Genomic DNA, 11012 nt, shown 5'->3' with positions numbered 1-11012 from the left:
TTTGGTTGCACTTAATCTAAAATGAATCTCCAGCTACACGGATTTGAGCACTGTTAAGCACCAACAAAATATTGCCCACTGAGTGTTCGCTACTTCCGGTAAAAAGTAAATGTTATGTTTATATCAAATAGGCCAAAACCCAACTAAAAAGATTCAAATTTTAACTTTATCACTCCATAGCTACACGTCGGCTCAAGGCGTATACTGGAGCTCAGGGTTTATGTATTAATAGCGGTTCATTTCTCTATGATTTTGTCGGCTTATGAAGAGGAAGATAATTTTTAACAAAATGGGGCAAATTACAGAGGACAAGACGTGCCGCATTTGGTGAGGGGTTTCGACTAGTCTGAGTTTTAGCGTTGAAGTTAGAAGCCGTCGGGAAAGAATGTTTCGTATCATCGTGATCCGGGATCGTTATTTCGTTTTGCTCCGCTTTTTGTGTTCTTTTAAAAGGGGAAAATTATAGCCCGTTGATAATCAAATTAGGCTCGGCAGTCAACCATTGTCCAAAACATTTTCCCGGATATAGTTAGGACAATGTTACAGCCAACTATAGGGACATTCAAGTCTATTTAACCAGCGGTGCTCGCCCAAGGCGGCCCACATGTTCGACCGAATAAGGAAGTACATTTTAATGCAATCTTTCTGGTATCAAGCCCGAATTCGGTATGAATCCCGAACTTGGGCCCGATATTTTATCACCCCGGACGCGTAACCGAGAGAAAAAATGAGGAGGCTTCATTCCTGCGGTGATGATTTTTACGCAGGCTATGCGCCTACGTCAGCAAACAAGCAATTAACAGGAGGTGGCGGCTGACCCTGATCCCCGCAACTTTTCTTATAGACGTTGGGTGGAGCCTGATTTGTCTCAATCAAATTAAACGGGTTTCTGCCGCGTAGAGTGCCAGGACTGCATGAGCTGAAGACGTTGCCCTTATGATAAGCGCACACCACACTTCAAGTGAGCAAGCGTACATTGTCCTCGCATGCCTGATTTGTGTTGCGCGCCAATGAGAAATGGCTGATGTTATTAGGAAATCCGTCCAAGGTGAACCAGCCAGCGGTGATCCAGTTTCTAACAGCTGGAAGGGGCCAACCAACCGAAATTCATCGCAGAGTGTGGGCTGTGTACGGTAGCGCAACAGGGACAGAATGTGTGGGAAGGTTTCAGGAAGGAAACGAAGTAGCTCTCGCAGCCGGCTCAAACGCATGTTGCTGCAACGCGACCGACGAACCCATCACTACGACTGAGGCTGGAATACGCGGAGGCCGTCTGCAGTGCTTGTGGTCGCTAGGCCTGGAGTTAGTTATTTAGTGTGGGACTGTACAAGCGATTGTTGCGAAAGAACTGAACACTGGAAAGTGTGTTCACACAATTCTATTCCGATGAAGATGTCATGGTTGCGGTGGCCTAAAGGTTCGATGAACAACCACCGTGGTTTATAGCGGACAGGATCAGCTACCTTCCCGAGCAGCAGAATCCGCCTCTGAATGCTTTCGGCAATTTCTTTTAACGAAACCTCTTAAATCTGGCTTCCTGATATATTGCTTTATCTGGTCCTGTCGCGTCCGCAGGTATACTGTTTGTTCGTATTATAAAGGTACTTGAACGGGTTTTTCGAGCGCCAATTTCATCTGCCTTGAGAGGAGCTAAAGCTATAATTAACTTAATTTCATACTGTAGTCATAATTAAGACAACGTTATAAAGAGGACCAAGTTTCCGGCACCCACTGAATATATTAAAAAGCACAAAAACGACGACACATATTTACACTTTCGCGTAAAATTTGAGGCAAGTGACTCAAGCTTGGCTATCAAGCACTTTGTGATACTTTTAAACCCTACCTACATACCCTTATTATCCACAAACCACCAAAAAAGGATTGATATATCATGCTTAGCATTTCATGTTGAATTTGAAGTATTTTTCAAAGAGGTAAGCGCAGGGAATATTGTCTGGTATATGACATTTTATGGCCATTTCGAAATCTCATTTATCGCAGAACCCTGAAGTAGATGCATCACCTTGTTGCAACGGACAAATTCCAGCCCTACAAATGTTGGAGACTGCGATGTGAACTCCACCTCGGAGCACTAAATTTGGACAACTGTTTATCCTTTATTAGCGGCTGTTCGTTATTTCGAGTTCAGAAGATGGTTGGAATTTGTTGCATAGCGGAGTACAGCGACCTCTGTGACACTGAGTTGCTTTGTTAGACTAGGACCAGTGCTGATTTTTATAACAAATATTTCATTTTTATTAACGAAAATATTTACAACAGGCAGAAGACAGTGGGGAATGCGACAGAGTACGAACGTGAAAAAATGATTAGGTGAGGGCAGTTAGGTGGCTTGGACGCGTAAAGCCATGTGAGTTTTGGTTTAGGCGCTAACAAAAACAAATCAGTTACATCAGTTTCAGACTTCAGTCATGGGGCGCACACTCCAAACGAAATTCACTCAGGTCATCGCAGGCATGCTGACTCTCATGATCTGGAAAAGAAGAGCAAAACGAAAATGAAGCGACAGCCCAACAATAAATTTGCGCAGTCGTTTACAAGCAGAGTTCTTCAATATATACCAGTTGCGAAACTCCCCTTCAGGATCCGGGCCATGCGTACCCCCCTGCTCCGTTGAAGCCGAGGGGCAGGTGTACTGGCGCGCCCCTATAGGACCAAAAGTGAACTTCGATTAAGTTTCACAATTTTTTTAAAATAAAGCTTGCTTTTTAAATAAGAAGACATTAATTAGGAAAATTTACCCGTTTTTTTATGGTTTTTATATTTATGACTTACAGCAGCAGCCGCAAGCATTTAAGCACTTCAACTTTCTGCCGACAGACGACAGGCTAGTCAACTTTCCCCGTGAATGCCCCAGCGCAGGGGGTAGGGGGGGGGGGGGGGGAGGGGAGGGTGGGGGGGTCAACCGAAGACCGTCTTTGGATGCACGGGGCCTATGGGGAGTTTCGCAACTGGTATATATCCAGTAACTCTGGTTACAAGTTTATCACCAATGAAAGTAAGGTAGGTAAGGTAGGGAAAGAAGCCTTTATTTCGATTTGCAGTCGTAAGGGATTGAGATAGAAGGGAATGCGGCCGAAATAGTGCCAGTCGAACATAAAGGTGAATACTCGTGTGCTCAAAACGTTTATTGAGAACCCACAAAACAGAGTACAACTGCCTCCATAAGTAACTGGAACAAGGATTTGTGAATATAACAAAATATTTGTCTTACTAGCTTTATAGCAGCCATTTCCGATTTACAGGAAATTTTTTATATCAGAGACGACTCCCTTGGACCCGCACTAATGCAGCCAGGCAGTTTCCGGAAGAAGATATTCCTGTAAATATAGGAGATTGTGTTCCAATTACTTTTGACGGCACCTGTACATTTAGAAAATGACCTGTATGGTACTAAGTTTAAAATACCCCAAAATGAGAAGGGAGGTTTGTAAAAATTACGTTGACATACGATTAGTATGGAGCTAGAGATACAGTGTGGGCGAAACAGTGACAACGTCACGAGCATCGAATAAAAAAAAACTAATGTGTTTGCAATCTTCTAATTGATTAAAAAATTAATATGTTTTTTTTATCCAAATTTCCGAGAAAGAAGTATTTTGGGCTGCTGAGTCCAATGACGAGGGTTCGATTCCCTGCCCCGGCGGCCGCTTTTCTGATGGAGGTGAAAAGCGAAAACGCCCGTGTGTCTGAGATTTCGTCGCACGTTAAAGATCCCCGGGTGGTGAAAATTAATCCGGACCCCTCCACTACGGCACGCTTCATCGCCTGTGTAGCGTCGGCTCGTTAAACCTCTCAATCAATTAATCAAGAAAGAAATATTTCTGCTGTTGGTAAATATGTCGGTGCTGTATTGTCGCAAGTAAGTCTGAAAGCTGAAGCTGAAATGTTTATTGAAACTTTAGTATACACGTTGTTCATTCCAGGGCATGCAGAGTATTCCAACTGAAAATAGGGTTGCCCGTAAATTGCGTGATGAGACATCGCTGTAGGGGCACAAAGCCGATAGGTGACTGCATGGTTCCATGAAGGACATAAATGAAGCACTTATAACAGTATATGTTAGTGAATAATAAGCTTTGCAAAATAGAAGCATAATTTTTATTACCCATCAAATTCGTTTGGATGTCGCCAGTGCTTTGATCATGCCCAGACTTCAGGAATTGGTACGCGATCTTTCATATTATTTTGGGACCTTTATTATGCGACCTTTCAAATGTCTAGCAAATGGTAAATTTGGGTCCAATTGTACTACATTTTCTTTCCAGCGCTTGAAACAATGACATTACTGTCCCTAACTTTCCACTGTGCGTGGCTAAAAACCACTGGCCGCTCTGCTGAGCTCGTTTATTAAGTGACTGCGTCCGTAACACGTTATTTTCCGCTGAAACTTTACGGTTCTTTGTGTGCCCTTTTTGAGTGGTAGGAAAACCAATATGTTCCGGTACTTTTGGGGCATATTAGCATTTTATTCTTCTTTATACGTTCTGCTAGTAGGAAAACAATCAGAGAGAGTTATTCACTTCTTAGGAAGTTTCCGTATTCAAGTTCACTGGGTCTTATTTTGGTGAAAGCGTAAAAAAGTGTTGCTTTGTGCACAAAGCCACGGAGGCAAACGATTTATTTAGCATGAAAAATTTCCTTTTACGAAATTATACAATTAATTGTAAACCTGTATAGCTTAATCTGAAAATGGGGGGATTGTTCCCTATAATGTTTTAGAAAATGAGCAAGCGACAACTATTTTGGAGTTCTACGTGCAGTTTCTGCGCCAATATCTGTGACCGCGCGTAGGACTGAGAATCTCATCGATCAGGAAGAAATACCAGGGAAGAGACAAGGGACGCGCCACATCCGTTCGGCCTTCTGGCCGACCATGGAACAATTTACGAACAGGCACCAGTAGCGCGAGCGAGAGTTTCGCCCGTAGCTGCCAGCGCGCACCTTGATCATCAGAATCACCTTTATTCGCGGTACTATATACAATGCACGTTGCTACGGTCATAGAGATTACGCAGCTAAGAACGTCATTGTGCCAATGTTTCGTTTCCCCCTTGCTTATTATTGGGCCCTGGATTCGCTTACTGGATTCGCCGCTTGGTTCCTGCTGTTGAGTTAATAGGAATACTCTCATTAAAGCCCCCCCTTCTTGAACTCTCACTCTTTCAATCCCTGCGCATGCAAGCACAGGTATAGAGAGAATTCCAAAACCAATATTAAAAAGACGGTGACGTGTTTGGAAATGGTGCCGGTTACGAGCACGGTTATTAAATCGAAAGCATCATGCAGTTAACTATATAGATCGAAAATCCCGCGTCGTCGGCGTCATAACCGAGAGATGGCAGACAAAATGGCAGACGGAGCGAAGAGAGTAAAACTGAAGTAACTGAATTGAAAAGAAAATTGGTAAATTTGGGTCATGATGGGAATTCAACCCGGGGCATCTGGAATACTAGACGTGCGCGCACGCATCTCCAACACCGCCACAGCTTGATGTCTCTAGGCTTAACGAATGCGTCGTGGCCTTCGACTTAAAAATGCGCGTTAGAAACGTATACACACTGGCGTGCATGAGTAATTCGAGCATGCTGATATTAAAGAAGTAGTAATTCCGGGAGTAGCAAAGTACACCCTCTGGGCTTGGTGACGCGAAGGCGGGTATGTGCCGGCTTGATGGCATGCGGCATCCACGGAAACCTGCGATGGTACGGCGCTGCCCCAACCCATGGCGCGCGAGTAGTGCCAACTTGGGCATGTGCCTGCGTTATGTTAGGCCTAACTTTACAGGCACCCGCAGCTAGAGGTCCAATGAGTTTGACACTGCTTGGAACGTCGTAAGGCTCAGAGTTCCGAATACTTAACATTAAGCCTAGATATTGGTTATAGAATGGCAACTAGCCTAAGCTCTGTCATATCAACCGAAGGAAGACGCAAAAGGAAAGTGATGGTGATAATAACGAGAGGACATTTTCGGCTATTGAAAACTGATACTTTCACATTCAGCGCACCACAAGGAGCGTTTAGGTGTCCTCGTAATTTTTCGCCACATTAAGTACAACAACAAAACATCACGAAATACTTAACTGCCACGTAACGGAGAGCGTACACAGCTGCCTGGATTTGTTTGAAGACCACGCACAAACTGGGAAGCTTGAGGTGTTCAACTCAGCCACTTTCGTAAAGTCCATGCCCATTTGTAACGTGTCACACGAACTGTTTTGTATTAGAATGCCCTGCTAGCAATAAATACATGACAATTACGCAAGTGTGCACACTGTAGAGGGAGATGTCATAGAGAAGAAAAGCGGGAGTTCTCATTGACCAATTCAAGTGCTGTTTTCGTGAACGTCGTATTGAGAACAATATTATTCAAATATTTGTTGATAGTTCTGAATTGCATTTAATAATTTAATTATTTTATATATTCATTATGCAATTTATTATTCATATAAAACAAATGAGTATAATAGTCGCATTGCTCAATGATGCATAGGTAACTAACTAAATATATAAATAAATAAAACGATGATTGGGTAGTTATGTAGCGCATGCCTACCTTAACGCAGTAATTATCAGCTAGAGAATAAGCCACATAACCTTTCTTGTTGCTCATCGCATGTCCTGTCAGAACTGACCAAACTGCGACAACCCCTTACAAATATTTTACAGGTGGTAGCGCGTGCTGCTGTGTATGAGAATGCATGCCTGAAGTGCTCCCTTCCTCCCGCTTTTTTTTTTTTTTTTTTTTGCCGCAGAATTTCGAGAGGTTGAGGCGTATTATTGGTCAGCCGGCTGAAACAAACTCAACAGAAAATAATGTCGGAAGTCGCAATAAAGAGGCTAGGGTTATGGAAGCAACAAACATACTTAGAACATCATAGGCGCAAATAAAACAGACGAGGGACAATGCCGTGTCAACACTCCCCCCCCCCCCCCCCCCCCTTCGTAACAAATGTGAGGGGGTATTCAGGAGGAGTGACAATCACCCTGCCTTTCTCTAGCGTCGTCATTCTTACTGTTATTTTGAGGAGAGGCATCACAGCCACTCCCATCAAGACGTGAGAAGAGGGCTGAGGATATTTTACACTGGTGGCAATGACGGCGACAAGGGAACGGAAGATTCCGACGAACGTACCGCTACCTGCAGCGTCTCTGTACAAACCCCGCTAATCCTTTCTAAGACTCTACCTGCTTCTCCCGCTTCGTTTTCGCTTCGCGCTTTCTTTGGCTGCTATCCCAGCGAATCTGCCCAACTACGAAAATGTAGGGATCCCGCGATCATCCCGAAGAAATGTGTGGGAAAACAGAGACAGGCGCGGTGCAATGTCGGCGCATGGGTTAGGGGTCAGGACACTAGCGCGTTACTCACCTAAGAAGGAACACGCGGAGATCCTAGCGATGGTAGCCAGGCTTGCCAACAAAGCCTGGGTGAATCTTCTTAACATACTGTTCCGTGCTCACAAAATATGTGGGACCCTTGACAGCCTCGAGTCCGTGGTAGCCGTGGCCGTATCCGCCGGGTCCCTTGACGAAAAAGAGGCCGCTGGAACCGAAGCCGTGGCCGCCGTGGCCGTATCCGTGGCCGTAACCGTGGCCGTGTCCACCTCCGTAATGGTAGAAGCCGCCGGCCAGGGCACTGGCCACTATGCAGGAAAGCGCCAGTGCGAGCACCTGCGGGCACGGCCAAGTGCGCAAAATTTAGTCAAATGTCGCTAATGGGGGCAACAACCAAATAAGGCGTCTCGCTTTTTTCACCAGCACTAAGTACGGCAAGCATTTGGTTCCCAACAGGCAAGATTTGAATATATGCATGAACGCAATGGCTGCATGTTCATCCACACATGTTTGATGATTTTCTAGGACGAAATTTCGTGATTTGGACCCTGTGAACGCTTTTGGCACCCAAAGAGGGCAAATGTCATCATTAGCTCTGGCCTTACTTCGAACTTAAATCACGCTTTCTTGGCCTCATCCACGACCCAACATTTCAGGTTGATGGGAACTGAGGCAAGGACTCAATATTGTCTGAACGCTATTTTCCTTATCTCACTCTTATCAACCTTTCAGTCTCCAGAAATCGAACCTCACTGTAACCCAAATACACCATTTGGTTGTTCCGGTAGTGTCGAGTTAACTGGAAACTTTATTTGAAGACCTAGGGTAGTGCATGCGAGTGAAACGGACCCTGTGCGTACTTGAAATTAGGCACCGCATCCACAAGTTTACAGCGAAATTTGCACCCGTCTTGTTGAGTGTTCTTGAGGTCCCCGGAAAGGGCTAACGGCCGTCACACATGGAAGCCATAGCGATAGCTGCCGCAGTATTACCGTGAGCATATTTGGCTCGTTTTGCCCTCTTGTAAGAAAGCAACGTCGCGTCTTTTACGGAACACGGAGTTTTCATATCAAGAATCATTTGCTCGTTAGATTATGTTAAAATCGTATACTTGTCACCAAAGCAGCGGGAGGCTTTATTCTGTTCTTTTCTATTCGACCAAATTCGTCCAATCGCGAAACACTCAAATTTATTGCCTCGCCTTCGATAAATTCTACAAATTGTCAAGGTCTCCCTTTTGAATATCAGCGTCCATACCTCATTTAAAAATACTTTTTTCAACCGAAGCGAGAATATGCAAGACTAACAAAAGTATAACTATATGTCGGGTTTGTAGATCAAACATGTAAAGCTTACAAAGAAAAGTTCGTTGAGATATCATGGGCGAGCATTACGAACCTTGTCACCGAAATTTAAAGGCAATTGTTTGATATGTATTTCATGGTTTGTTTGAGCTATAAAAAACTTCAACAGTGAGGGAGACGACTGTTCGTGCGGAAAATCAGCCGCTATTGTAGACATCATGTTAACTTAAGCTCGAACATTAAATTCCCTCAACCTCAAACTCGTCAACGGGGAGTAACGTCAAAACATTCCTCCTCGCTCGCTCAGAAGGCCACCGGATCTGACCTCACCTCAACTTCACATCATGCGGTGAGGTTGAAGGGCATTTAAGGTTGAGGCCACCCTCAGGAGGTCGAGAGCTTGTGAGGGTGTCAACATCTGACACTCGAATCAGGAAGAACGGTCTGAGAGATGCAGCTGAAGCTTACGTAATTGCTCCACTCTGTACTGTATGCCAAGCCTTCCGCGGCTAAGTGCTGTGTTTACAAGCCCGTTTCAACATGACAAGGAAGCAGCAGAGAGAACTTGGGACACTAGTGATAGGCACGCAGCTTCCGTACAGTGCTATTAGCGCGGACACAAATATTTTCGAACTTTAAGTTCCAAGAATTTGAGTTCCGAGGCCGATTTCGCTGAAAAAGGTGCTAGCCGGCTCGGGACACCCTGTGCTATGGCTTGGGCATGCAGATGGTGGGGAACAAGAACGTGAAGATTGCACCTAGCAGAGAAGAAGTGCTTAATTGGTCAGAAATGAGAAATAAGTGCTTCTTTTCACTAGGTGCCATCTTTTGCCATCCCGTCACACGTATCAGAGTGATTTACGCGAAGTAAACTCATCAGTTCGGAGCAGTAAAAGAAGTGGCAGTGTGATTATTCAAGGTCGCGGGAACGTACCAGGACCTTCATGACTTGTCCCTGAGGAACGACGGAGTATCTCCAGCAGCCAGCGTAGACGGTGCGCTCTTTTATAGATGTTTCCCTTCCCCGCCTTCGTTTTCAAAAGGGAGATGCAGCTCGGATTGACTGCAGGGCTTGTGTTGTTTTCTTCAGCCGGCGCCTTGATTCGCGGGCATTTTTCCCCGTCGTCTCGGCCTTCTTGGCCTGGATCGTCTCTCCTGCTGGAGGAGTATAAATAAATGAATAAGAGGGAAACGTTGCCTTGACCGGCAGCGCGCCGCTGGCCGTGAACAGGTGCAGCGTGGAGAGCGGTCAGCGAAGGAGAAAGTGCGAAAGACAAGAAAAGCCTTCATTAAGCGGAATGATCGGGGAAGAAGAAGAAGGCGCGAGCCGCGCAGAGCCCTATTTTTAAGCAGGCGCGTCTGTCTCCGGTTATCGGGATCAGAGCTGGAGGACGAGAAAGCAAAACTACTAGCGGCCGGGCATTGCCCTACATAGGGGGTCCCGCTTCACGCGGCTGCCCGGTGGGTGTAGCTGCTATCGAGGCCCGCTGATTCGTTTTGCCACCGCGACGAGTTTACGTGCCGGGAAGGCCGCATGCGCCGCAAAGCATTTTTTGCGGGGCTTGTTTGGCGTCGCCGTTTCCTTTACAGAAACCACTCCGGCGCTGTGTATTTTTGGGGCTGAGGAAGGACGTGCTCGATTGTTCAGCGCAACAGCGAGCATGCTAATACGTGAGCCGAGCCGTCGGCCTACAGGCGTGACGCGACTGCTGCCGGGGCCCCGAGCTGCTTCCTCTGCGGAGGCAAGAAACGTGCCGAGGCCAGTAGTGGCACGGCCAGACTAAAATCTCTCGAGGCCCGTATCTAGTGGCTTTAGGCTGACTCTGCCTACGCGCCACGAATAAGTCACATTGTTTACTCGCTGTCCGGCGTCCATTGAGAATGAAAAGCCAAGAAAGAGGGCGATTAAACCGCGCGTGAGCGAGGCCCTCCTTCCCCTGTCAGCCATAACTATGGCGCCACTGCGAGCTCAAGCGGACAGCTAATGAATATTACGTGCGCTCTCCGAACACTTTCCTCAAGACGCTTCGTGCACGCGGGGCAAGTAACGCACCAACGGCCGTGTGTAAAAGGATAGCCGGATTTAGTGTCCGAGGATATCCGAGGAAGTCCCTAGGCGAGTCTTTTCCGCCGGGGAAGCTGTGGCGGGAAACAGGGAGGCTTTAGTCGGACATTCCTTATAAAATGCTACAACAAGCAAACAGAAGATTGTGCCTAGAGCTCGGCTAAAAACAGTTTAATTACGAATGATAATTACATGCAAAATTTTAGCTCGACCAATATAGCGGCCCGGAAGAAGGAAGTATGTTTCCTGCACAGCCCATTAGTGTTTTGAACCACTGAGCCACACAG

At 46.0% G+C, this 11012-nt stretch overlaps 1 protein-coding gene across 1 annotated transcript; it reads right to left on the bottom strand.

Annotated features, from left to right (window-relative positions):
* Nucleotides 1-2289: 2289 nt before the first annotated feature.
* Nucleotides 2290-9812, bottom strand: LOC144170214 (uncharacterized). Its single transcript, XM_077699868.1, has 3 exons — nucleotides 9595-9812; nucleotides 7391-7692; nucleotides 2290-2494 (listed from the first exon to the last, which is right to left on the bottom strand). The coding sequence occupies exons 1-2, from the start codon at nucleotides 9604-9606 to the stop codon at nucleotides 7414-7416; spliced, it is 291 nt and encodes a 96-aa protein (XP_077555994.1). The 5' UTR covers nucleotides 9607-9812; the 3' UTR covers nucleotides 2290-2494; nucleotides 7391-7413.
* Between the last annotated feature and the right edge of the window lie 1200 nt (nucleotides 9813-11012).

Source organism: Haemaphysalis longicornis, unplaced genomic scaffold (genome assembly GCF_048455015.1).
Source record: "Haemaphysalis longicornis isolate Haplotype H1 unplaced genomic scaffold, Haemaphysalis longicornis Haplotype H1 scaffold_1, whole genome shotgun sequence".
Taxonomy (NCBI): domain Eukaryota; kingdom Metazoa; phylum Arthropoda; class Arachnida; order Ixodida; family Ixodidae; genus Haemaphysalis; species Haemaphysalis longicornis.
Note: the sequence above shows the minus strand (reverse complement) of the source record. Positions and strands in the feature narration are given on the sequence as shown.